At 57.6% G+C, this 26,730-nt stretch overlaps 1 protein-coding gene and 1 pseudogene across 12 annotated transcripts in view; one reads left to right on the top strand and one right to left on the bottom strand.

Moving 5' to 3' along the window:
- The window catches only part of LOC129405543 (uncharacterized), a 468,293-nt pseudogene that overhangs the window by 402,334 nt on the left and 39,229 nt on the right, over positions 1-26,730 (bottom strand).
- The window catches only part of PLEKHA7 (pleckstrin homology domain containing A7), a 248,331-nt gene that overhangs the window by 219,261 nt on the left and 2,340 nt on the right, over positions 1-26,730 (top strand). For 7 of the 12 annotated variants that reach the window (XM_055141281.1, XM_055141279.1, XM_055141278.1 and 4 more), the window contains 14 exons: positions 1,153-1,221; positions 1,407-1,487; positions 2,457-2,606; positions 3,051-3,152; positions 10,345-10,453; positions 10,602-10,828; positions 14,000-14,185; positions 14,408-14,525; positions 16,791-16,894; positions 17,751-17,954; positions 21,101-21,259; positions 24,440-24,573; positions 25,154-25,296; positions 26,154-26,250. In XM_055141281.1, the coding sequence (XP_054997256.1) occupies positions 1,153-1,221; positions 1,407-1,487; positions 2,457-2,606; positions 3,051-3,152; positions 10,345-10,453; positions 10,602-10,828; positions 14,000-14,185; positions 14,408-14,525; positions 16,791-16,894; positions 17,751-17,954; positions 21,101-21,259; positions 24,440-24,573; positions 25,154-25,296; positions 26,154-26,242 (1,875 nt within the window). In that variant the 3' untranslated portion in view covers positions 26,243-26,250. The remainder of the gene's footprint in view (positions 1-1,152; positions 1,222-1,406; positions 1,488-2,456; positions 2,607-3,050; positions 3,153-10,344; positions 10,454-10,601; positions 10,829-13,999; positions 14,186-14,407; positions 14,526-16,790; positions 16,895-17,750; positions 17,955-21,100; positions 21,260-24,439; positions 24,574-25,153; positions 25,297-26,153; positions 26,251-26,730) is intronic. The other 5 variants (XM_055141274.1, XM_055141277.1, XR_008630634.1 and 2 more) reach the window with 4 other exon arrangements.

Below are 26,730 nucleotides of genomic sequence, written 5' to 3'. Positions count from 1 at the left end.
GCCTGGAACTCAGAGGGTGAAGTTGACCCAGGCGGATCTTCCTTGACTGACAGTGGGGCCGTTTGCCATACCCTCCCCCCCCAGCTAAGTTGAAGACGTCATACGTCAAAACCACGTTCAATACCGCTGACCTAGTTTAAATATGCGTTAGTCGGGGGAACCTTCTTGAATGCAAAACCTAATGGGCTTCCAAGGGATGACTGGGCACTTGAGTCTCCCCGCTGTGATGGGAGGTGAATGCACCAAACACATCTGAAGGACATGGACCGCCAAGTTCAGCACCAAGTGTGGTGTACCCCTGTGAGACGCCACTCACCCAATACAGCACCAAGTGCAGTTTACTCCTGGGAAATGTCACTGGGTCGCACATTTGGTAGTTTTATTTTTTTTGTGTGTTTTTGTTTTTAATCTATTGCTTGATGATCTCCTTTCTTCAGAGGAAAGGGGAACTTAGACACTATTAGCCTCACCTCCCTTATGTGAGAATCGGTCAGAAACCCCAGCCAGGAATTATCCCAGCTCCTCTTCCTTTGGCCCGATGAGCTGCCTGCAATGGTGTCAGGCCTGGCAGGTGGACTGACTTGGGGGCGGGGGGACAGGCCTGCTCCCACGCATCCTTAAGCCAACCAAGGCTTGGCGATGTGCATGGGTTGGCTTGTCCTTCCTGGCTCTACCCATCCCACTGGCCTGGACCGAGGCACGTGAACTTCTACTGGTATTGAGTGTTTGCCAAGCTCAGCAGCAGAAGTCTTTGTCAGTGACAAATATTCTAAGATGCATACCACACTCAGACTCAGCCCCGCCCACTTCCAGCTTGAGTATCTGCATTTTCTTTAATGGGAGAGATGTACCAGGACCTCTAGCATCTTAGCTTTAATGGAAAAAAAATTTATAAGGGCTTCTAGGATCTCAGAAGAGTTTGGCTTTGCCCCCCACCCTCACCCCCACCCCTTAGCTGAACTTGGCATACAAAGAAAGCAGGGAGTGCCTGGGTTTGTGCCCCTTCTCTGCAGAGGCAGTGAGGATGGAGGAGTGCCATCCCAAGTCCCTGCACCTGCCCCCCACCACCCCAAACAGTGGGAGTCTCCTGCCCTCATCCAGCTCCAGAAACCTGGTGTCAGACCACCTTTAAGTTGTTCCTCTCTCTCCCAGATGACAGGCCGGGACCTGATCAAAGATCGAAGTCTGAAGCCCATGAAAATCGCCGAGAGCGACATCGACGTGAGTGGGCAGAGTCGTGCAGGCTGCCCCTTGGTGCCGGGGAGGCCCTGACCCCCGTGGGGGAGGGGAGGCCAATTTCCTTCAGATTTCCCCTGTCCTGGAGCCAGAGGCACAGGGAACCGCACTCTGGGGACAAGCCCCGTGTGCGCCATGCCGGGCCCTCCCCATCCTGTCCTTGCCCGCAGGTCAAACTGAGCATCTTCTGCGAGCAGGACCGGGTCCTGCAGGACTTGGAGGACAAGATCCGAGCTCTCAAGGAGAACAAAGTACGCGTCTGCTTGGCTGAGTCATGGGCTGGCTGGCTGGCGGGGGGCTTGTCACATGGTCTTCCTGTGCACAGATGCTGGGGGCAGGGGGGGTAGGGGGTATTAGTATCACATGGCAGGTGTTCACTGATCCAGGGCAATGAATGTGGGCTTGCGGGTAGTTTGGGGTTTTGATATGGGTGGTGGCCGGGCTCCTCCCGGGAGCTGGTGGAGGCCCCGCCCCCACGCCCTGCCCTTTGGGAGCCTGGGAGGGAAAGGACGGCTCCTCGGGCTTGTCTGGGATACCCCTGGGAAGCGGCTGCCTCGGAGGCAGAGGCTCAGCTCCTTCCTCCTGGGACCTGAACTGTGGGGTCAGCAAGTTGGGAGAGCAGGCGGACAGTATTGGGTCTCTTTGACCCTGTTTTTTTTTTTTTACATTTTAATAAAATGCATTAAATTTATATCATTCATTTATTAACATGTATTAAATTGCATTAGCTTTATTAAAATGCTTTTTTGCATTTTAATCAAGCAGCATCCTTGTGGGATCAGAGAGAGAGTAGAGTGCACGAGGGCCTGGCCAACTCCTGACTTGATCCTGACCCCTCAGCACAGAGCGAGGAGTTAGCCCCGAGCACCGCCGGGCGTGTCCCCCAGACAGAAACCAACCAGCCACCAAGCATGACAGATGCGATGCGGCAGGGCCGTAACAAGGCTCTGTTCCCCACAGCTCACGGAGTTGGCTTCCTGTGTCCGCTCTGTTTATCCCCATGCCCGGTCCCCATAGACGTGGAAGGCCTGGTGCTCACTGTCTGGAGAGGGAAACTGAGGCAGGGCACGTAGGGGATTTGCCTCTGGTTTAAAGCCCAGATAGAGGCGGAAGCAGAGGCCCTGCCTTGGTCCGCTCCCAAGGTCCCCTTAGTTCCCGGCCTGGCATCAGGAGGCCGCCGGGCCGTCCCGCTCACCTCTGGCCTCTGTCTGCCGGCCCAGGACCAGCTGGAGTCGGCGCTGGAGATGTTGCACCGACAGACGCAGCAGCCCCGGGAGCAGCCGCAGCCCCTGGAGAAGGTGGCCTACCAGCAGAGGCTGCTGCAGGAGGACCTCGTCCACATCCGGGCCGAGCTCTCCCGGGAGTCCACCGTGCGTGGGGCCGGCTCGGCGGAGGGGTGGGGTCCCTGGGGAGAGTGACCGGGTCATTGGAGCAGCAGAACTTTCCCGACGCAGCCTGCTTGCCCCAAGCCCCCCTGGACCTCAGGGAACCCCTCACCAGCGGCTCGGGGATGGCTGTAGTGACCACCACCGCCCCAGCCCTGTGAGGCGTCAGAATTCCCACATCTTCCCATTCCTCCCGTGTGCATCTGATTTGGTTCGGGGGCAGCCAAGCACCCCCAGGATGGAGAGAGAGGGCCCGGGTCCAAGCCCAGATGAGAAGCCGCCCTTGGTCTCTCTCTTTGGGCTGCCCAGGACGCTCTGGGCTCCTCTTCCCTCCCCCCACCCCCATCGGCGCGTGCTTGGAGCGGGGGGGGGGGGGGGGGGGTCCCGGGAAGCCTCTTGTCGGGGCACTCAGTGCCTGTGGCCCCGCAGGAGATGGAGAACGCCTGGAACGAGTACCTGAGGCTGGAGAGTGACGTGGAGCGGCTGAAGGAGGCGCTGCAGGAGCAGCACAGACGAGCCTTCTTTTTCCAGGTGAGCCGCGGCACCCCCTGCCGCCTGCCCCTGTGGGGACGGGGAGCCCTAGTGGGGGGCACCACCCCTCTCTCTCCCCACTGGGACTCCCCCGATGGCCACCCCAGACGCCTCCCTAGCACCGCACCTCTCTCCTCTCAGAGCTGCACGCTCCAGGGGCTTCCAGCAAGGGGCTTCCCACTCACTGATCTCGTCTGGGGAATCTGCCCCTAGCGGAGACCCACCATGATTCCTGTTCACCGCCCCCCACCCTGGGCACAGCCCCCACCGTCCCGCCCCTGGTTGCTGCAGCCTTGCAGGTGCACGCTTGTGTCTGCAGAATAGCATCATCTTGGGCCCGGCAGGCCCTCTGCTCCCCTGGGGCCCCCAGCAGGGTGACGCTGTCTGCACCCTCGCAGCTTTACCCCCACCTCACCCCTTCTGGACCCCTGGCAGCTCACAGCAGCCTCCTCTGCAATGGCAGGAAAGCTAAAGCTATCCGGGGTGCCCCAGAGACTCCCCCTCTCATTGTGGGGGAGAATTAAAAGTGGAGAGCTGCCTGCATTGGCACCCCGCCGCCGAGCTGCCTGTCTGCTTCCAGAGTCCCGGTGTGTTAGGAGCCTCTTGGGGGGACGAGCCGCCGAGCTGCAGGATCCAGGGCCGGGCCTGCAGCTAAGGGAGCCGGCACTAGCCTGGGCCCGTCTCCGGAGACTGATGCGTGCACAGTGCAGTTTCTAGCCTAGAATGTGTGTGGGGTGTTTAATCAGGAGGGCCTCCAGGTGATCTTTCCGGCCATCCCTCGGCTCATTATTTGAGCTGGTTCCCAGGGAGCCTGGTGGAGGAAGTGCTGGCCAGCAGCCTAGGCCAGACCTTATCGTGTTCCCTAGAACTCATCTCTTCCCCTGCTTTGTAGGGTTTTTTGTTTTGTTTTGTTTTTCTTTTTGGGTCACACCCGGCGATGCACAGGGGTTACTCCTGGCTCTGCGGTCAGGAATTACCCCTGGCGGTGTTCAGGGGACCATATGGGATGCTGGGAATCGAACCCAGGTCGGCCACGTGCAAGGCAAACGCCCTACCTGCTGTGCTATCACTCCGAGCCCCCTGTTGCTGTTTTGTTTCAATTTTATTTGTCCTTGTGGTGTTTGGGGGCCCAGGCTGTGCTGGGGCTCCACGGGCAGACGTGCACCGCAGCCCTCTTGAGCCCCCGCCCCCGCCAGTGCTGTTTTATTTCAGTTAGCCCCCTTCATCTGTGCCAACGAGCCTTCTCTAAACTTTTGGTTTTCTCTTTCATGACCCCAACCCTTTTCTTAATGGCTTAAAAATATGAGATGAATACTGTTGACAAAGACCTACAAATGATCTCTTGTTAATTTTCTTTTTCTTTTTGGGTCACACCCAGTGATGCTCAGGGGTTACTCCTGGCTTTGCACTCAGAAATCACTCCTGGTGTTGCTCAGGGGACCATATGGGGTGCCGGGAACTGAACCCAGGTCGGCCATGTGCAAGGCAAACGCCCTACCCGCTGTGCTACTGCTCCAGCCCCATCTTTTGCTGCTAATCCCTTAAACCTGTGTTTGTTTCTCAGTCTTTTCCTTCCATGACCCCTTTCTGCCTTGTTTCCTTCCTGTACTGCCCCCATCCCTGCCTCCCCCCCACACGCACACTCACCCACACACGGGTTTCATTGCCTGTCCCCACCCCCATGGAGGTGGTTTTCACTGGTCCCCTTGGGCTGTCTCCTGGTGGGGAATCGCTTCTTCCACCCACCCTGTGCTCCACTTCGGTAATTATTCAGATAACAACATGGATGCCTCGCTCAGACAAGGCCAAATGAGGAGAAGCAAAACCCAAAGCAGAAGCAGAGCTGCCACTCCCTCTTGTGCTGGTCCCTTGCACAGCCCTCTGTGGACCGGGGAGTCCGTGGGTGGCAGTGTTTGCTGGTGCATCTTCTCTGTCTTCCTAGACGTGCCTGCGGAGACAGAACCGTTTCTTCACATAGGGGTGGAGGTTGGGTTTTCTTAAAGAAGGAGGGCTGGAGAGACAGTACAGTGAGGAAGGTGCTTGCCTGGCACAAGGCAGACGCAGGTTCTATCCCCAGCAGCTGTGATGGTCCCTTGAGCCCCACCAGGATTGATCCCTGAGCACAGAGCCAGGAATAAGCCCTGAGCACCACCAGGTGTGGCCCCAAAACAAAATGAAAGAAAACCCAAAACTTTTTAGAAAAAGGGACTATATTAAAGAAAAAATAGGGGCCTCCCCATTAGTGCTCAGGGGCACCAGGGCCGCTCCAGTGATGTTGACAGGTACGTGTGTGTATTTGTGTGTGTGTGTGTGTGTGTGTGTGTGTGTAGCCATGCAGCTCAGACTCGGGGCCTTGTACATGGCAGGCTTGCACGCATTCCGCTGAGCTCTCACCCCATAGCTTGTTTTTTGTCATGTTGAACTCTTTCCCGGAACTCATCGCCCTCCATCCCCAAGTGTCTACTATCCGATATGGTAGAAATTTGCATTTAAACATAAATTGAGAAAAAGTAGCTCTAACCGGCAGTATATTCCTCAGATATACCAGGGTCATCACCACTGTACCACGTGAGGCTGGTGGCTACTGTTTGGGGCAGCACCAATGGTGACAGTGTCCATACACTCAGAAAGTTGTATTGAATAGCCTTGGTCCCGCTCCATGATGGGAATGGATTCTTACCCGCTGCCTAGTATTCCATAGTCTGTACCGTCTGTACATCACGCAGGTTCCACATTCCTCCTTTGAGGAGCAGCTAAGCTGGGTGCCGGCTTTGCATGTGTAAGTGGTGCCTCGCTATGGGCCCCCTTCCTAGCTCATTTGTAAGGGGCTATCTGAGACGCTCCCTGGAGTGGGCTTCGGGCTTGCACTAAGCTCCAGTCTTCCCTGTGGATCACTGCTACCCAGTCAGTCACTCTCTAGAATGTGGCACCTTTTCTCTTTCACCCACGGTGAGTGAGAAAATTGAGCCAGTGCCCACACGCATGCCAGAGCTCGGGGGTATCCATCCTTTATATCCAGTGTTTGCTGGTGTGCTGGCTGGGGAGAGTGGGGGAGAGAAAAGGCATCCTGGTTGCATTTGCCTTGATTTCATTATTCACAGTGTAGACAGCTTGGGGTATTGGCCTTTGCTTTCTTTCGTGCAGCAGGCATTGTTTGGGGCCACACCTCCCTCCCAGTGGTGCTCAGGGGACCATATGGTGCCAGGGTTTAAACCATTCTGTATTTAATGTAGGGTTAGACTCTCTACCTTGAACCCATCCCCCCACCCTCAAATAAATGGGTGCAGTGTCATAGATTACAGACTCCCCAGAGGAACTTGCCGTGTACATTGCTCAGAGCTAGTGGCACAGATTGGAGCCTGCTCCCTGTGGCACTTCCGCCCAGCTCGGAGCATGTAGCACTAATGGCATTGCCTTTGCCTTCCCTCGGTGCCACCAAGCCCTGGGAAGCTCCTCCAGCCCCTCCACTGAACAGGCCGTGTGCTAACCCTCCTAGTAATTCTAGCGCGGGCCAACTTAGAGTCCTAAATAAATCATTAACACTGCAGCTCTCTGCCTGCAGCCTCCCTGCAGAGCCACCAGAGGGGCACTTGGAGACTGGCCTTCCTTTGGCCAGGCTGGCTGTCAGTCAACGAGGATGGCTTAGCTTGCTTGTTTGGGGACCACACCCAAGTTAATGGAGCGGGTGGGCTCCTTTGGTAGGAGAGGCAGAGACTCAGATAGCTGCCCTGCAGGGTCCCACCTTCCCACCTTCCAGAATGAATTAAGGCTCGGAGATTCCATGTTATTCATAGGGATGTTACTGCGCAGGGTAGGGTGAGCTGCAGGAAGCAACAGGGAACCCTGCTCTGTGTGTGTGTGTGTGTGTGTGTGTGTGTGTGTGTGTGTGTGTCTGTGTGTCTGTGTGTCTGTGTGTGCGCGCGCGCGCGCACGCGCGTGCATGTGCATCCAAAGCTTCCTTAAGACTTGAAGTTCCGGGGTGGGGGAAAAAAAAAGACTTGAAGTTCCAGGGGGCCAGAGCAATAGTACAGCGGGGAGGGCATCTGCCTTGTATGTGGCTGACCCGAGTTCATTCCCCAGCGTCCCATGTAGTCCCCTGAGCATCACCAGCAGTAATTCCTTAGTGAAGAGCCAGAAGTAACTCCTGAACATCTCTGGGTGTTAGTCCCCTAAAACAAAACAAAACAAAAAACCCAACCAAACAAAAAAAAACTCAGCACGTTCTCCTTTCTAATAAATCTGCATTTTTTTAAAATGTAGGAATACTGCTATTTATTCAGCCATTGTTGATTAAGCTGCTTGAACTGGGCATGAACTCCACATTAATTTTTTTAAATTTTTTTAATTGGATATCTGTGAGATAGACCATTACAAAGTTGTTCATAACTGGGTTTCAGTCATACAATGACCCAGCACCCATCCCTCCACCAGTGCACATTTCCCACCAGCAATGTCCCCCGTTTCCCCACCAACATCCCCCAGTGCCCCACCCCTACCCCAGCCCTCCTCTATGGGAGGCACTTTCCTTCTTGCTCTCTCTCTTCTTTTCCTCTTATGCATTATGGTTTGCAATACAAGTTAAAGCTGCATTTATATTTTAAAAAAAATAGTTGAAGTTCCATCGCCCATGGAGAAGAGGTTCTCTGGGCCTTGCTTCTCTCTGCTCTTCTCTTCCATGCAGGATGACAGAGCAGTGAGACGGGGCAGGGTGGTGAGACCCATAGGTGGCCAGCAGGGAGATCCACCAGTGTGGACTTTAATTCTGTCCTACGCCGGCCCCTCTTCCCAACACCTTGCCCAGGGACCTTGACTCTGGAGGGCCTGCCATGAGCTCCTGTGTGCTGCTGGGTACAGTGCCAGCCTGCCCACACCGTCAGACCTGGGCGTGGTCCAGCCCCCAAGACGAGCTAGGACGTGAGAGTGAGAGCATGTTAGTCCCTTAGGACAGGGACTTGCCGCTAAGCGGCTGTCGGCACAGTGTACAGAGCACCCTGCTGAGCACCCGGTTCTGCGGGGAGGGCTCCTGTGTTCCTGGTGAACAGCACCCAGGGGAGGGCCGTGCAGTCCTTGAGAGGAGCAAGGGGCGTGAGGCCTCGTTTCTCAAAGCAGGGCTTGTAGGAGCAGGGTTCTCCTTCCTATGATAGCATCGAAGTGAAAACAATGTGGTATTTGATGCTTACACAACCCCAGCAAAAGGCAGCCACCCCCCTGAGCCACAGGACTCTGCTTTCTGTCGACCCCTTCGTCCCATGTCACGTGTCACTGTGCATAGCAGCCTTGCTCTCTTCCCTACTGTGTTTGCATTTGCTTTCAATTGGAGGCCACCCCTGGGGGTGCTCTGGGGAGCATGCGTGCCAGGACTCCAAAGGACAAAGCATGTCCTTTAAGCCACCTCCCCGACTTCGCTGCTCTACTGTGAAGCGAATGACTGAACTTTAGGACTGGAGAAATCAGAGAGAGCACTTGCCTTGCAGCCCAACAATCTCTGCTGCCTGACACCACAGATGGTTTCTAAGCATTGCCAGGGAACACTTGTGAACACAGAGCCAGGAATAGTCCCTGTTGTTTGGTGTGGCCCCCTAACAACAAAAAAAGATAAAATAATGGCTTGAAGGGCCCAGGATGAGGCCCAGCGGTACACGCCTTGCGTGCACGGGGCCTGGGTTCCAGCCCAGCACTGCCCAGAAATGAAGACCTTGTCCTGTGACACCGTGGCATAGTGTCCTCCCGTGTGCTCTGCCTTCCGTGGGCCTCAGTGCGGCCACAGGCCTGGGCTACCAGCACCGCAGTCAAGTTTTATAACATTTCATCACACCCTCCCCTCGCCAAGAACCTTCACTGTACCTATCAGCATCCAGCCTTTCCGCCTCCATCCGTGCCCCCCACTCTCAAACCCTCCTTGAATCAATGACAAATCTGCTGTCTGTCCTCACCGTATTCAGTGCTCTGGGTCTTGTACAGAAATCGATCTTACGAGCGGCGTAAGGCTCCTTTCCTTACAATCGGCCTTTTGTGAGGCTCCTTTCCCTGGGCACCGTGTTTTCAGGGCTCAGCTACATGGTAGCTTGAATCGGTCCTATGTTCCTTCTTGTTCCCAAATGCCACCCTCTACTGCTCACTGAACCTCCAATCCCAGCACTCAGTTCTGTCCTCTTCAAGTTGCTCTTTATATTCCAGGCATGGTACAACTTCTGGTCTTTGGCTTTCTTCCCCTTGTGCCAAGATTGCCAAAAACAGTCATTTTTTTTTCTTTTTAGGTTATAGTGAAATAATATAAAACTGAAGTTAAGAACTTGAGGGGCTGGAGTGATAGCATAGAGGGTAGGGTGTTTGCCTTGCACACGGCCGACCCGAGTTCAATTCCCAGCATCCCATATGGTCCCCCGACCTCCGCCAGGAGTAATTCCTGAGTGTATGAGCCAGGAGTAACCCCTGAGCATCACTGGAAAAGAGCTGGACCATTTGTAAGATTCCAGCTGGTGGTATTAAGTACTTCCCTGCTGTGATCTAATCTTGAGAAGGCTCTTGGCTCTTGTAAAGCTGTAACTTTGTATCTAGAAACCTTTTTGGGTTTTTGTGTTTTGTTTTGTTTTTTAATTTTGCTTGTTCATTTGTTTTTGTTTGGGGACTACACCCTTTGTCGCTCAGGGGTTACTCCTGGCTCTACATTCAGGAATCACTCCTGGCAGTGCTCAGGGGACCCTATGGGTTGCTGGGGACCAACCCAGGTATCGGCCATGTGCAAGGCCGTGTGCAAACCCTGTTTGCTATACTCTGTCTCGGGACCCTGTACCCTAGTCACCTTTAGCAACCTCTCTCCTCTGAATCAACTTCTCTGACAACTCAACGGTCATCTGTGGCAGGGGCATACTTGGCAGTGCTGGGGTCACCCCGCAGTGTCAGGGGGTCCAACCCACTGGGGCTCCTGCATGCAGACCATGTACCCTCCGACCCTGAGCACATCCATCTTTGTCAAAGTTGGTGGGACCCGGCCTGGTGGGGCCTTTGATGCCTTGGCATCTCCCTTGTCTGCGCCGCTCCATGACGCTGCAGAGTTGGCTGTGGTGCCAGCAGCCTTCCAGGGGGAAGCTGCCCCTCCCGGGGGCGGGCGTCCAGCTCTGTCCACCTCCCTGCTCCCGAGAAGAAGGTTCTGGTCCAGATCTCAGAAGGCATCGCCCACCCTGTCCTGCAGGAGAAATCGCAGCTGCAGAAGGACCTGTGGCGAATTGAGGACGTGCTGGCAGGCCTGAGCGCAAACAAGGAGAACTTCAGAGTCCTGGTGGACTCGGTCAAGAATCCAGGTGGGGGCTGTTGGTGGCCAGGGTCTTGGTGATGGGGGAAGGGGTGAGAGGCCCCTGGGGATGCCCTGATGCCGGGCTACTCCTAGTCCTCCGTGGAGAGGGTCTCTGTGCCATCATCTGTGCCTTTGTTTCCCCCCACGCCCCTTAGAGAGAAAAACGGTGCCTTTGTCCCCTCATCCGCCTGTGCCTTCGCTCTCGGCTCCCGAGAACAAGCCGCCCCCGCTGCCCAGCCCGCCCACCAGCCCTGCACGGACCCCTCTGGAGGTCCGGCTCTTCCCCCAGCTGCAGCCGTACGTGCCCTACCGGCCTCACCCGCCCCAGCTGCGGAAGGTGACGTCGCCGCTGCAGTCGCCCACCAAGTCCAAGCCCAAAGCCGTGAGTCTCTGCGATGGTGGGGGGCTGGGTGGGTGGGTACCTGCTCACGCGCTCGGCCGACGACCGTCCACCCCTCGGTCCCCACACCAGCTCTGGGGGAAACACAGACAGAGAGAACCAGCCAGAGACCCTCTGCGGGAGCCCTGAGCAGAGACGGTGCCCGGGGAAGGGAGGGAGGTAGACGAGACAGGACGGTCTTGCCCGGCCCCCTGGGGGCACCTGGGGAAAGTGAGGTCCCGCCAGAGCTGACCGCTGCGCTGCAGAGGGTCCGGAGCAACCTCTGTGGCCTGTGTTGACAAGCTCCTCTCCACGCTCAGTTCCTCCTGAGTCTGTCCTTGGGCCCCACTGTGCGCTCAGGGGGAGGTGGGGGCACTCCTCCCGCCTCCCCAACTGGCCCTGAGCATGGCAGGAGCCGGGAGCTTGATCAGAACAGCCGACATTGACACGTCACACAAGCGTAGTGTCATAGGTAGCATGGAAGAGACCAGCCCGGTCAGACCAACCCCCAGAGCCAGAACAGGGCCTGGAGCACAGGCAGAGCCCTCAGCAGCAGGCCCCTCCCCTGCCCTTTTGGCCCTGGGGCCAGTCTTGGCTTGGGTTTCCTGGGGAAAAGGCCTCCCAAGAGCTTTCCAGGGGCCTCCGGCCGCTCCGGCAGTACTCGGCCCACCAGGCTTAGTGCCCAGGCCTGAGGATGGGATGCTATTTGGGACCTGTGGTGCCAGGAACCACCAGGGCTGCCCTGCTGTGGCTTCGAGGCCCACCACTGGAATGTGCTCAGGGTGCCATATGGTGCTGGGGTCAAAGCAGGGCCAGGCTCTGCCCCCCCTTTTTTTCAATTATTGAGCTGATATTTTTAATAATAAAAGTTTCTAGGTTTGAAGAATACAATATCATCATACCAGTGTCCCCCGTCCTCCCCCCACCACACACACAGAGCGCCAGTAACCCTTCTCTCCCCCACCGCCCCCCTTCTCTCCCCAACTGCCCCCCACCTCGCCCCTCCCCTCCCCTTAAGTGACCCAATTCAGGGATCAGAGTCCAAGGATTTGTTTCCTTGATTACTGCCTTGCTTTGTGGCTTTGTTTATTTATTTATCTAATATTTTAATTAGTGAATCACCGGGAGGTACAGCTACAGACTTACAAACTTGCTTTGTAGCTTTAGAGACCCCCTGTCCAAGAGATGGCTCCAAAGGTGCCGTTCTCCTGCTGCCTACCACCCGCCTCTCATTCTGCCCCTGGGGTTGCAAGAGGCGAGATTTCATCCTTTCTTAGAACTGTATAGAATTCCATTGTGTGTTTGTCCCACATCTTTTTTTTTTTAATTTATTTATTTTTGCATTTTGGGTCACACCTGTTGATGCTCAGGGGTTACTCCTGACTCTGCACTCAGGAATTACTCCTGGCGGTGCTCGGGGGACCATGTGGGATGCCGGGAATGGAACCCACTTCGGCTTCATGCAAGGCTAACGCCCTCCCTGCTGTGCTATCATTCTGGCCCACATCTTGATCCACTCCTCTGTAATTAGATAAGCTCTGGAGTTTGTTGAGGATTCCTTTCTTTGTTTTTTGTTGTTGTTGTCTTAAGTGTGCTCCCTGTGAGTGCATCTCTGAAGGCTCCCATCCTGCCTGTACCTCATCCTCTGTTCATTCTTTCAAGTCTTGCCTCTTTCCTTCAACACTGTGAAGTCTGCCCACATTGTTCCATGCAACTACAGTTCTATCTATTCCTTTCATTTGGCTTCATTCCTTGCATCTAACACTCTCTCTTTAAATTAGATATTATTTCAAAGGAGAAGCCAAATATAATGAAAAGCACATAATAAAGTGCCTCCCTCCCACCCTCGGGTTCTGCACGTTCTTCAGAGGCAAGCCCTGCTCTGGCGTTTCTCTGGAGGCCCTTGTGGAAACACATGCTGCCGAGCTGTGGTCGGGCTTGAGCTTTCGATGCTCAGAGAGCACAGAGCCTGCCCACTGCTCGGCTCTCATGTCACCGTGAGCAGGGTTGCTTGCGGCAGACGCTGACAAACCTCTGTGCGGCACACTTGGCCTGCGCTTTTCCCCAAACTCAGCCACGGCTCAGAAAACAAAATAAAACTTGGGGCTGGAGTAATAGCACAGTGGGTAGGGCATTTACCTTGCACACAGCTGATCTGGGTTCGAGCCCCAGCACCCCTTAGGACAAGCACCACCAGGAGTGATCTCTGAGCACAGAGCTAGGAGTAAGCCCTAAGCACCGCCAGGTGTGACCCAAAAACAAAAAGAAAAGGAAGAATTGGGGCCGGAGTGATAGTACAGTGTGTAGGGCATTTGCCTTGCACACGGCCAATCCAGATTTAATCCCCGGCATCCCATATGGTCCCCCAAGCACCAAGGAGTAATTCCTGAGTGCAGAGCCAGAAGTAACCCCTGAGCATCGCTGGGTGTGACCCAAAATGCAAAAATAAATTAATTAAAAAAAAAAGATGTGGGACAAACACACAATGGAGCAAAAAAAAGAAAAGAAAAAGGAAAATTTAAATGACAGAGTGACAGTGAAAGATTTGCAGAGAAGCCCTGATTTGTTCGGAGCACACGGAGGATGAGCTTGCAGGCAAAGCATCACAGTCTCTGCCACCCAGGAGGGGGGAACGTTCGGGGACCTTGCTGAGTGTCCCTCGTCCCGCCTGTCCATTCAGTATCCAAGTCAGGGAAGAAACACTATTTTGCTTTGGGGGCCACACTTGGCGGTGCTCAGGGGCTACTCCTGGCTCTGTGATCAGGGATCACTCCTGGTGGGGCTCGGGGGACCTTAAACGCTGCCGGGAATTGAACCTGGGTCTGCCATGTGCAAGGCAGGCAAGCACCAACCACTATTGCTATAGTTTTGTAACTTTGGACACAGGGGACAGGCGGGTGCAGCCTGACCTTGTCCCGTCCCAGCCAGCGGAGGCCAACCCCCTGGTTCCAGCTTGCTCCCGCAGGCCGCGTGCGCGGGCAGTGGAGGACAGACGCTCGGGGCTTGTTTGGGGACACGGTGCATGCAGGGAACACGGAAAAATAGCAAACGTGCAGGTGGGAGGTAGAGAACGGAGCTGGAGTGGGGACAGCCCCCCCTCCTCACACACCTACCGCCCGCCCGGACCCCCACTTCAGCTCCTTGTCCTGAGTCCCTGCTTCTCTCCCCGAGCAGGAAGATGAGGCGCCCCCGAGACCCCCGCTCCCCGAGCTCTACAGCCCCGAGGACCAGCCCCCGGCCGTGCCGCCACTGCCCCGTGAGGCCACTGTCATCCGGCACACGTCAGTGAGGGGCCTCAAGCGGCAGTCGGACGAGAGAAAGCGCGACCGGGAGCAGGGCCAGTGCAACGGGGACTCGAGGGTGAGTGCTGGCCGGTCCCCGAGTGGGGCGGGGCGGGGCGGGGCGGGGCGGGGCGGAGGGCGGGGCCGTAGCCGTGGGCGGGGCCGGGAGGAGAGGGGGCGGGGCGGGACCGAGAGAAGAGGGGGCAGATCCCGGGTGGGGCGTGGTCGTGGGCGGGACCGGGAGGAGAGGGGCGGGGCGTCTGCTCTGGGCAAGGGTGACAGCGCAGATGGATGCACACAGGTGGAGCTCCGGTCCTACGTGAGCGAGCCCGAACTGGCGGTCTTCGGTGGGGAGGTGGCCCAGCCCTCCCCGGGCCTCGGGGGGCCCGAGAGCAGGTACCAGACGCTGCCCAGCAGAGGTAAGGTGAAGCTCTGCCGTGTGTCCCGAGACCTGGAGCCAGCGCATGGTGCCCCGACCCCCCTCCTGCCTACCGCCCCATAGGCTGTAGGAGCCTCTGTCCCTGCTGTGTGACCCATCCCCAGGCACAGAGGACAGTCGAGACTCCTACAAAGCCGGGAAGACGGCGAGGCTGGCATTGCTCGGTGGTGGCTTTCTTCGGTACTCTGCTTTGTCCTGTGGCACCAAAGTGCCATTTCAGCCACAGTGGCAGTTTCTGCTGGCCCCGCCTGTCCCGTGCAGCATCCCAGTGTGTGAGCCGCTGGATGACTTCTGGAATATGTGCCAGCCTCCACAAGCACTCTGTAGTCCCTGCTGAGCATCACCATGGCCCCATGAAGGAAGCCTGGTCAGCCCCCTTCTCGCGATGGCAAAAGCCGAGAATCGAGATCAGATATTTGCCCGCTAACCTGTGGTGACGGAGCCAGGGCCCAGAGCATCACCAGGTCCCAGCTGCACCCTGTAGGGCTCACGTGGCCTTCTCGTGCCTGCCAGATGCTTTTATTTATTCATCTATTGGCTTTTTGGGTCACACCTAGCAATGCTCAGGGGTTATTCCTGGCGGTGTTCGGGGAACAATGTGGGATGCAGAGACAGAACCTGGGTCAGCCACATGCAAGGCAAATGCCCTTCCCGCTGTACTGTCACTCCGGTCCCTCTTGCCAGAGGCTTTTGGCCTTGCTTGTGGCCCTCTAAAGTGCCATGAGTCTTTCCTTGATAGGAACATATTTCTCCTCACTCAGGCCGTCTTCTCACCATCTTCACTTTTCAGGAGGGAGGAGACTTGACTCTGGGGCTCCCACCCCCCACGTCCCCCCTAGCTGCAGACTGTCAGAAACCACCTAAGGAGAGCCTCCCCCCCACCCCACCCCACGCATCTTTCTGCATCAGGCCAACCACCTTCCCTCCTGTCTGCTCCCTGAAGTAGAAGGTCACATGCTTCTACACACACAAACACACACATGCACGCACACACACACATGCACACACCCTCTGCCTGTTGCAGAAACGGAAGATGGAAGCCCTCCACTCCATGGTTCCAGTTCTCGCTCTCTCTGGCCTGCTCTTGCCAGAGCTGGTGCCTGCAGGACATAGGCTCCGGAAGCTGTAGCGTTGGGGTCACAGCAACCCTTGCCACTATGCATGGCAGGCTGTTCTCTCCCTCCTTATGGTCTGTTAGTGTCACGGTAGCAGGATCGGAGGCTTTGGAGCAGGCCAGTCCTCTGTGCCTGGGATTCTCCGGACATTTCTCTTTGACACCTGCTAAATATAGTGGTGCCTGCTTGCACCTGTCAGGACCTTGGCGGAATGGCCGGGAGTGAGGCTCGAGTAGTGTGGAGCTTGTGTCTACCTCTGCAAGGCCCCAGGCTCACTGAACACCGCCAGGTCAGCTCCCTGCATCAATAAAGTGGGAAAAAATTACTGGGTCAAGAGGTACTACAGGGGGCGAGGGGGTCAGATGCTGCCTTGCCTGTGGCTGACCCGTTTGTGCTGCCACCACTCTGAATACCACTAAAAGAAATCTCAGTGCAGACAGAGCCAAGAGGATCCCTGAGCACAGCTGGCATAGCCAAAAAAAAGGGGGAAAAATGTGTGTGTGTGTTTGTGTATAATTATGTACATGCCTTGGAACAAAGTGCACCTATGCATGCACGAGACTTGAGTTCCACCCTTATCACCAAAAATAAAAAATTTAATTCAAATATTTTAAAAGCAGGGGTGGTCCGAGGCTGGAGAGATAGTACAGGGGTTAAGATGCTCGCTTGGCTAACCCCAAGGTTAATCCCTGGCATGACATGGCCCCCTGAGCACCACCAGGAGTGATCCTGAGCACCCCAGGATTTAATCCAACCTCCACCCCTCCACAATAATAATTCATCAGGAAGGCACCGAGGAAGGCACATGGCTCCACAGCCAGGCACCAGCCTTGAATGAATGAGACTTGGGCTCGATCCCCAGTACTGCAAAAGCAGAAGTTCCTCGGAAGGGAAGAAGGGGCAGGAGACTGCCCGGCTCTGCCCAGCTCTCCGCCCACCCGCCCGGGGAGCCAGCCTGGGAGGGGAGGGGAGAGGAGGACCCGGGCTGGCTCTTCCTCCTCCTGCTCTCCTAGGCTGGGTGGGGAATGGCGGGAGAAGGAGAGACTGGCCCATGGGCCCCTCGTGTTGAGGGAGGTGAGGAGGGTGGCACTGGAGCTGCCGTCGCCACAGACGCACGTCTCCCCGCCCAGGTCTCTCGGGGTCCACCTCACAGCTGCAGCAGTCATCCACCATCGCGCCCTACGCTACCCTGCGGAGGGGCCTCGGCGCCGAGACCAGCAAGATGACCTTCCCTGTGAGTGGCCACGAGGTCCCCCATCCCCCCGAAGCCCCGTGCTCCTTGCGTAGTGGCGGGTGTGTGTGTGGTGGGGGGGCTCCATTGAGGGAGGGACTGGTCAGGGATCAGTCCTGAGCTCAGGTGCTGGGCCTCAGGCACTCAGTATTGCCTTCCCCGCTACCCAAGAAGTTTGCAGACACACGCAAACATGCATACACATGCATGCACACACATGTGTATACACACATACACAAAAATGCATACACCTCTATGCACACACACGCACCACATATGTACCAAACATACATACATGCACGCACCACCTATGTACAAACATGCACATACATGTGTGCGTGTATGCATATACATATGCATGCATGCACAGACATACATGCACACATACATGTATACATGTTCAAACATACAATTCATGCACACATATTCATGCACACATACTTAATTCTGTCCCTGGGCCTCCGCCCAGAGTGGGTGCCAGGAAGTCACAGTTTCTGTCCCACCACATGCTACCTGGGTGCCTGGGTAGACAGTCCTTGGCCTCGGGGTCCCAGATGTTAAAGCAGGGTGCTTCCCCCTCACTGGAGAGGCCAGTGGATGCCAGGGGCCAGCATTAGTCTGCCTACCTCTGTGTGTGTGTGTGTGTGTGTGTGTGTGTGTATATGTGTGTGTGTGTTGGATTATGGGTCTGTGTATTGACAGGTCTTGGAGTGTGGGGTGTGTGTGTGTGTGTGTGTGTGTGTGTGTGTGTGTGTGTGTGTGTGTGTGAGAGAGAGAGAGAGAGAGAGAGAGTCCCGCACAGCACAGCTGGCCGCCCATCCCCGCTGCCCTGGCCTCTCACGCCCGCCCCCTCTTCTAGAGACCCAAGAGTGCCTTGGAGCGGCTGTACTCAGGGGACCACCCGCGGGGCAGGATGAGCGCCGAGGAGCAGCTGGAGCGCATGAAGCGGCACCAGAAGGCGCTGGTCCGGGAGCGCAAGAGGACGCTGAGCCAGGGCGAGAGGCTGGGCCCGCCGCCCTCGTCCCGCCACCTCGGCCACACGCTGCCCGGCGACCTTGGCTCAGTATGTTAGAGGGTCCAGGCCGGCAGGGCTGGGGCAGGGAGCAGAGCTGCCCCAGGGGCCCTGATGGGTCAGAGTGGCACCCCCGTGAGGGGGTGGCTGGGTATCCATGCACCCGGCACAAGGGGTCCTCATGGGCCGTGGTTAGAGGGTGACCCGGAAGCAGAGAAGGTTCGAGGAGGTCACAGAGGGAGCGAGCGTGGAGCTGGAGAGGAAGCCCAGAGTCAGTTCTTGGGGCCGGGTTTGTGAGAGGGGCCTGGGGCAGACCCAAGTCCTGGGGTAGAGTCGAGGACTTGGGAAGTTCAAGGAGTTCAAGAGAGGAGGAGGAGGAGGACGATGGTGGTGGGTTTGGTGAGAGGAGCACAAGCAGGCTGGTTGGCTACCGCTGACGGTGCCAACAGGCTGCGAGGGACCCCGGCGAGCCTGGGGCTCTGCTGCCCCCTGGTGGTGTCACTCAGCATGTACACCTGACACACAGTGGCTCGGGTGCCTTGGAGAATCCTCTGACTCCTCCATCCCTGTTCCTGCAACTCAAGTGTTTGCCGAGACCCCCGGCTGACCGTCCACTCCCTCATTCACTGCACAAGCTCCTTTGCTTCTAGCATTACCGCTCACAGCCCCCCTCTCACCCCGCCTGATTGTGTCGATAGAAGCTTCAGGCTCGTGCTGACATTCGCTAACTGGCCCACGCTCTCGGTGACTGGGCCTGTGTCTGCAGCTCTGTCCCCTTAGCCTAGCGAGGGACCCCAACGTGTGAGTGCGTCTGTCTTCTGCCGCCCGCCCCCCTCTGACAAGCCCGCTGATTCATAATTCACATACCCCTCCCCACCCATCCCAGCTGCTTAAGGGCAAGGGTCATCGGCAGGGACTGGACACCGAGCACTGAGCCACGTCCATGCCTCCGGCCCAGACATGGGACACGGCTTCAGAGTCTGCAGCTGTGAACGGATGCTACCAAGTCCACGGAGGTTCATGCCTCAGTCCCCAAAGAAAACCATTTGTGTGTCTGGTATTTCATAGCTGGAGCGGATAGCAGGATATACCATGTTCTATCTGCACCAGAGGAGGCAGACCCAAGACACTCCTCTCCTGAAAAGCTGCAAAGCTCATGACTTTTAAACCTTACAAGCTAATGTACCATGGGGGTAACTGTGACCTCTCCTGCCCAGTGTACCAAATGAAGAAAGACGAGCCAAATTGTCCCTGGAGTACCTTGTAATGAGTCTGCAGCAGCGCCAATAAACATGTTGCTTAAGGACGATGGATTGGCGTGGTTCTTCCCCAGGATAGCGAGCTTTCTCCGAGTGTGCGAACAGATCAGGCCGGGCTTACGTGAGGAGGGTCTCTCTGTGGGGGCACCTGTGAGCGTGGAAGGAAAAAAAATATTGTGAATCCTTCCATTCATTTTCTTCATCCCGGAAACTCCAGCTGGCGAATCCTTCCCTCGGATCCCGGGGAAAGCCTCCCCGAGAGGCTGGGATGGAGTCTGCATCGAGAGCTTGTGCATGAATGGTGGAGTGTTCGGAGAGGGTGATGGGCGGGGCGGGCTCTCCGGGGCCTCGCGAGGGTCATCAGCCCACATCCTGACCGGGGGCTCCCTGACGTTTGGTGGCCTGAGAGGTAGAAGCGTTCTGCAGGGTTGCTGCTGGGTTCTGAGCCTGTTCTCCTGGCAGAGACTTGCTGGCCCCAGAGAGTTTCCTCTGCAGACAGAGCAGGTCACAACGCCGAGACTCGGCCACGGCGGGAAACGCTGGGTCAGGTGGACCTTTTCCGCTTTCCATGCTTTTACGCTTTTGTGTTTTTCTTTGTTTGGGGGCCACATCCAGCCAAGCTAGGGGTGACTCCTGGCTCTGCACTCAGGAATTACTCCTGGCAGGGGACCATATGGGATGCTGGAGATCAAACCCGGTTCGACCACATGCAAGGCAAACGCCCTACCTGCTGTGCTATCTCTCCAGCTGCATTTTTTTTTTTTTGCTTTTTGGGTCACACCTGGCAATGCACAGGGATTACTCCTCCTGGTGGTGCTTGGGGGACCATATGGGATGCTGGGAATCGAACCCGGGTCAGCTGCGTGCAAGGCAAATGCCCTACCTGCTGTACTATCACTCCAGCCCCTCTCCAGCCCCATCTTTAGCCCTTCTTTTTGGTCACTTAAGACACTTTCCCCAAATAGACATGGTGGTTCTTGGGTGTGTCTCTGCTTCACGAGCCCCAGGTCTTCTGGGACCTCCGCAGGCCAGTGCGGTTGCCATTGCTCCAGCCCTCATGCATCCTGTTGTGGTCTCCATTAGGGAGGCCCTGGGGTGGGGCTTGAAGCTCGGGGATGAGCCTGTACTTCATGCCCTGGAGACCCCTGACCCCCCAGAGAGAGAGCACACATGCCTGGCCCCTAGCTATTCCACTTCTCAGGACCCCAAGGGGCTTGTCCGTTTTTCAGGATTTCTGAGCTGGTCCATATGGAGGAAGCAGACAAAGGGGGAAGATCCCTTCTCAGGGTCACTGTCCAGGCTCTGTCTTGTGGGGCAGGGGGGTCACCGTCCTGCTCCTGGGAGCCTTTTGTAGGTCTGGGGGCCACTGTGAGTCTCATGTTGTGTACCAGAGCGGTAGGACAGCAGAGAAGGTACTTGCGGTGCAAGCAGTCAACTGGGGTTGACCCCCAACCTCTCTGATGTTCTCCCAGGCCCCTCCAGGAGGGATCCTCGAGTACAGAGCTGGGAGTAAGCCCTGAGCACTGCTGGGGATGGTTCCCAAAGCAGTGGCTCAGCCCTGGGGGCACCTGGAGAATCTTCCAGGTGGAAGTCGGGGGACCAGGGAGGACCAGAAGAGGCCTCAAGCCCCTCACACACACACACACACAGCTCCAGCCCAGGCTGCCGGGGTCTTGTTCTTGGTGACGGGGATAAACCCAGGGGCGTCACACGTGCAAGGCAAGTGCTCTACCACGGAGCCAACCCCCCGCCCTTCATTCTCACGGCCGCCTTGCTTTAGAGCTGAGGAGACACGTCACAGAGTTTCCCCTGAAAGGCCAGAGAAGCCTCCCAAAGCCTCCCCCACCCCCCAGCCCTGCACGACCGCCCGCCCAAGGGGACCGTGGGGTTCCGCTGGCTCAGGAAGTGATGTGTCTCACCCTCTTGCTCTGTTGCCAGTGGAAACGCGAGCAGGACTTTGACCTGCAGCTACTGGAACGGGCCGTGCCAGGGGAGAGGAAGGAGCCGGAGGAGAACGGCTGGCTGAAGGTACGCGCCGTCCCCGTCACCGAGCTGGACCTGGAGCCGCAGGACTACGACCTGGACATCAGCAGAGAGGTGAGGGCGGTCGGGGTCACTCCACAAGCCTCCTCCCTTGGGGGGGGCGGCTGTGGGGGCTCTGGGGGCTTCCTGGCCTGCGCTCTGGGGATGTCCCGAACAGGGAAGGGGCGGATGGGGCCATGACGGAAGCCAAAGGCATTGGGAGGTTTGTTTCTCTCTCTCTCTCCTCTCTCCCACATCATTTCCCGTCTCTGTGTCCCATTTGCTGGGACGAGGAGGGCTGTGATGAGGCTTCAATGAACCTGCGTGTGGCCAAGGGCAGGAGCGGTGGTCGGGAAAGCCCGAGTCCGGGGCCCAGCACAGAGGAGGCCTTTAGTGGGGTCGTTTGCTGCTTTGTTAGGAGGCGTGCCCTGGGAGACCGAGGGTTTCCCTCACGACGAGTCAGTCAGGCTGCTTTGAGGGGGGACCGGGTTTGGGATAAGGGCAGAGAGGTACAAGTTCCAGCCAGAGCAGAGAGAGCAGTTTCTGATGTGAATTCTTCCAGCGCCCTCTGGTGGTGCAGACGCATCACGACTGGGCAGGCCCAACTGGACGGGACCAAGTAACTAACTGCTCAAGGGCGCTCCAGCGGGTGTCGGGTGAGGGGCTTCAGGTGGAGCTGTTTGTAAGTGCTGTTTGTAAACCGTCTGGGCCTGCTTTGTGCCCCTGGCCTGGTTGCAGGCTCTAGATATTTGTGAGTGAAGCCGGGTAAGACCCCAAGTGTCCTGCAGACCTGAGCAGAAGGACCTGGGCCCCGCCCTGGCCTAATGATAAGAAGAATATAGTTATGAGGGTCGGGGGCTCGGGGGTGCCATCAGAGCCGCCGAGGCCCGGGTCAGCTCAGGCTGGGGCGTAACGAGGCCAGTCCGCTGGGCTCAGACCTTTCCCTCCACAATGGAAGTGCGTCTCCCTGTCCTGGTTGTCTGGCAGTCAGGGGGAAAGTCTTTATCGCTAACCTACATCCCTCCCGAGACAATGCCCTCGGCCTCCTTCCCCGGATCTGCCCTTCTGGGCGGTAGCAGAGAAGAAGAGCTGGTTCTTGCCCTTCTCCCGCGAGTGAAAGGGCATTGCAGTGGTGTTGAATTCTATTCCACACCTGTCCCGGGATCAGACGAAGCTTTTTAGAAACCTCAGGTGACCCGGTTTTGTTTTGTTTTGGTTTTGGTTTTTTGGACCACACCTAGCAGTAGTCAAGGCTCTGAGCTCAGAGATCACTCCAGGGGGGTTTTGGGGGGACCATATGGGGTACCAGGATTCGAACCTGGGTCAGCTGTGTGCAAAGCAAACCCCCTATTCACTGTACTAGCACTCCAGCCCCTAATCCCATTTATTTTTAGCGACAAAAAATTTAATAAATTTGGGGCTGGAGCAATAGCACAGTGGGTAGGGCGTTTGCCTTGCCGCGGCCGACCCGGGTTCGATTCCCAGCATCCCATATGTCCCCCAAGCACCGTCAGGAGTAATTCCTGAGTGCAAAGCCAGGAGTGACCCCTGAGCATTGCCAGTTGTGACCCCCCCCAAAAAAAATTAATAAATTCTTAGACAAGACTTTAACAATTACATGATCAGATATAATAATTTTCACACTAAAAGCGATTTTTGTACTTTAATATTTTTGTATTTTAATATTTGAGCCTTTCTATCATCAATTTCACACTGTTGTTTGTATCAACAGTTGTGGCGTTTGTCTACATTTAAATAATTTTTTTTAAGTTTTATGTTTTTATTTTTTTTAGTTATTTTAAATTCTTATTTATTATTGAATCACCATGAGCTACAGTTACAAAACTTTCATGTTTGAGTTTCAGTCATACAGTGATTGAACACCCATCCCTCCACCAGTGTACATTTTCCCGCCGCCAATGTCCCCAGCATCCCCTACACCGCCTCACCCCTCCCCCTGACTCTATGGCAGACAGGTTCCCTCTTACTCTCTCTCTCTACTTATGGGTATTATGGTTTGCAATACAGATTACAGATAGTGAGAGGCCGTCATGTTTGGTCCTTTATCCACTTTCAGCACACATCTCCCATCCTGAGCGATCCCTCCAACCATCCCAAATCCCATTTAAAACTTTTTTTTCTTTTTTCTTTTTTTTTTTGGTCTTTTTTGTTTGTTTTGGGGCTGTACCCGACAGTGCTCAGGGATTACTCCTGACAGGGCCGTATGGGATGCTGAGGATTAGACCTGGGTCAGCCACATGCAAGGCAAGCACCTTACCCACCTTGCTCTCTCTCCAGCCCCTATTTTTCTCATTTCCATTGTAGATTAGGTAACATGGTTGCAGTATAGTTCAGCTACAGCCGTTTCAGACAGTGACTGAGCTGCACCACCACTGCCCCTACTAGTTGTCTCCCTATTTTGGGGGAGGGGTAGTGGGGGTGGGGGCCACACTCAGGGGTGCTTGGGGATCACTCTCACCAAGGACTGTTTGAGGTTGGCCTTGTGCGAGACAAGTGCCCTAACCCCTGCACTATCTCTGACCCCAGCTGAGCCATTTGAAGGAGCCATCGTGGTTCAGGAAGGACAAGTCACCTTTGGCACCCTTATTTCGGGCGAGGAGGTTTCACCGAGCTGGGCAGGCGCCCACTAGGGAGCAGCTAAAGCACTGAGCCAGGCGCCTCCCGCCAGAGAGCCGGTCCCTCCCCTCAACCACCCGCCTTCCCAGGGGAGAGGCAGCAGGGGTAGGAGGGGGCGAGTCAGGGAAGCTTCTGGAGGGAAGGCAGGAGGCGAGGAAGTCTCTGGGGCAGAGGGAAGCAAGTTCCAGGCAGTTCTCTCTCCCGGGTCTGTTTAGGGTTCGCCCTCCCTGACCCAGGAGCCTGGGGTGTCCCTGAGCGGGTAAGGTTGCGTCTTCTGGCGGGCAGAGGGGCACGGCTGCCGAAGGACCACCTTCCCCTCTTCACCAGGAGCTTCTGTGCTTGGAGGCTTCTCCCGTCCAAACCGTTTCTCTGGGGCTGCGTGAGAGGTGTCAGGGCACGGCCAGCACCACCCCCCAGCTCCCCGCCTGCTCTGCTGCGGGATACGGCCGGCCGGGGAGGGGGAGGACAGGAGGGGCCTTGGGGTCACCCGGTTGTGGCTGAGCCGTTCCTTGGCTGCTCTGCAACCCCCTATGAAAGGGGCTGGCACGGGGGCAGCATCCCCCCCGCCCCCCCTACACCCCTCTGACCCCCGCCCGCACTGCCTTGTCCCCTGCTCAGCTGTCCAAGCCCGAGAAGGTCCCCATCCCCGAGCGCTACGTGGACCTGGACCCCGAGGAGCCGCCCAGCCTGGAGGAGCTGCAGGCGAGGTACCGGAAAGCCGAGAAGATCCGCAACATCCTGGCCCGGTCCAGGTGGGCTGGCGCAGGCCTCCCCAGGGGCACAGGGGGACCGCACAGGGTTTGGGGCGGCCTTCCCCGCCCCCCCAGGCCTCTATGTCAGCTCTGCCCAGCCCCTGGGAAGGGCAGCCCCTGCGGCCGGCAGGTCAGGCCTAGACGCCCCACGGCATTTTTGGGGGCCGGTTTCTGTGGCCCCTGACCCTGGCTAGTGAAGAGGAGGGATGTGATCACAGCCGGAGAGCAGAAGCAAGTTGGGGAGGGGTGTAACGGGGCGGGGCAGGGGATGTTCCCTCACACAGGCCTCCGCCCAGCTCTCTGGCCTTGCCCTGAAGTGCCCGAGGCTGTCGGCTGGGCCTTTCTGAACCCCTCGGGAGAGTCAGGGATGTAGACCGCCCCCGGCACAAGCTGTGTCCTTGAGGTCAGCACTTCTGCTGAGAGGGGGCCCAGCTGGCGGTGGGTAGGGTAAGGGGCAGGCCGGACCCACCTGGCTGTTGTTAGGGGGCAGGCCGGGCCCACCCGGCGGTGGTCAGGGGCAGCGGGGTCCTCCTCGCCCCCGGGAGAGCGTGCCCAGCCCCGCCCTGACTCCTCCCTGCAGCGTGGGCAGCCTGCAGCCCGCGGCCGGCCAGGACCGCAGCAGCGTGGCGGACGTGGACTCGCAGCTGCAGGAGCAGGAGCGCATCATCAACATCTCCTACGCGCTGGCCTCCGAGGCCTCGCAGCGCAGCAAGCAGGTGGCAGGTACGCGGGGCGGGCGGGGGCCCGTGGGGGCCCTTTGGTCCTGGACGGGGTGGCAGAGGGAGACGGCGGGTGCCTGGGCAAGGGGCAGGAAAAGGGAACTCGGCGGGGCCCTGGGTGCCCCCTATGCTTAGGTCCCCGGATCAAAGCCCCGGGCCTCCTCCTCAGGCTGGCCCGCGCCGGGGGTCCGGGAGGGGTAGGGGTGCGGCCTCCTCAGCAGGCCCAGGCCTTTTTGTGGCCTCCCTGAGACAGAGCCTGCCCTGGACCGCAGCTGCTCTCGTCCTCCCTAATAGAGGCCTAATAGAGGAGGGGTGCCAGGGTTGGTGGGGGGGGGCGTCCAGGGTCCGACCCCGGGGCCTAGAGAGGCCAGGGTGGAGCCCCCCGGGGGGGGCCTGGTGCAGGGGCTCTGAGCTGCCCCTCATCTCGGGATGCGTGAGGATGGGACCGGGGTCTCACAGGAGTCTGCTCTCTGCCCTCCCCCAGCCTGGGCATTGTTCTGGGGGGACTCTGGGCAGCACCCCCCACCACACACACACACACACACACACACAGACCACCTCCTGGTGATGGGGGCTCCCTCTCCCCGCCCCACCGGATGGGGGGGGTCCCGGCAGGGCCACTCCCCACCCTCACGCGCCTCCTCTCCAGCCTGCGCTTGCTCTGTACGGACGCTCCCTCTCCCTCAGCAGCCCCCCCCACACACACAGCCCCCCACACCCCGCACGAGGGCAGCCTCGGGACCTCCCCGCTCCCGCTCCCCACCGGAGACCGCGTGGCCGCACTCCCTCCCTCCCGGCTCTGGCACTGCTGCAGGCGCGGCCGCGGGGCCTGACGGGCTCTTGGTCCCTGTGTCCATCCAGCACAGCAGCTGCCTAAAGCCGCCCTGTCCTCCAGGACGGTGCCGCCCTACCCCCCTTTAAGCAACGGACTTCACTACACCTTTGTCTAACGCTGCAAGTAAGAGCTCTGCCTGGCGTGGCCCCCTAGTGCCGAGCATGAACCCCCTTTGCAGTGCTCCCCCGCTGACGCTTCCTTCCTGGGCAAAGCGGCCGCTGGGCCCCCACCCCCACCCCTGGAAGGGAGCAGGCAGGAGCTCGGGCCTAATAGAGAAGGGGTCCCAGGGTTGGGGGGGGGGCTGTCCAGGGTCTCCCTGGAATCTCAGGGACCAGAGACTCGACCCTCCAGCCTGTGTCACTTCCCCGACCCCAGAGAGCCACGCAGGGCCGGTTCAGCAGCGGGAGGGAGCACAGGAAGGGTCAGATCTCAGCCCAGAGCACTTGGGTCCAGGAAGTGAAGGACCCCAAGTCTAGCAATGTCCTGGGTCCCACAGCTGGGGAAACTGAGGCACCATGCCGGGATGGAGAGCCCCCCTCCACGTCACACGGGAGAGGTGTCAGAGCCAGGACTGGGACTGCCCTGGGGACTGTCACTGAGAGG

This window comes from Sorex araneus, chromosome 6, assembly GCF_027595985.1.
Source record: "Sorex araneus isolate mSorAra2 chromosome 6, mSorAra2.pri, whole genome shotgun sequence".
Taxonomy (NCBI): domain Eukaryota; kingdom Metazoa; phylum Chordata; class Mammalia; order Eulipotyphla; family Soricidae; genus Sorex; species Sorex araneus.
The sequence above is the reverse complement of the archived record's forward strand: the minus strand, read 5'-3'. Positions and strand labels throughout refer to the sequence as shown.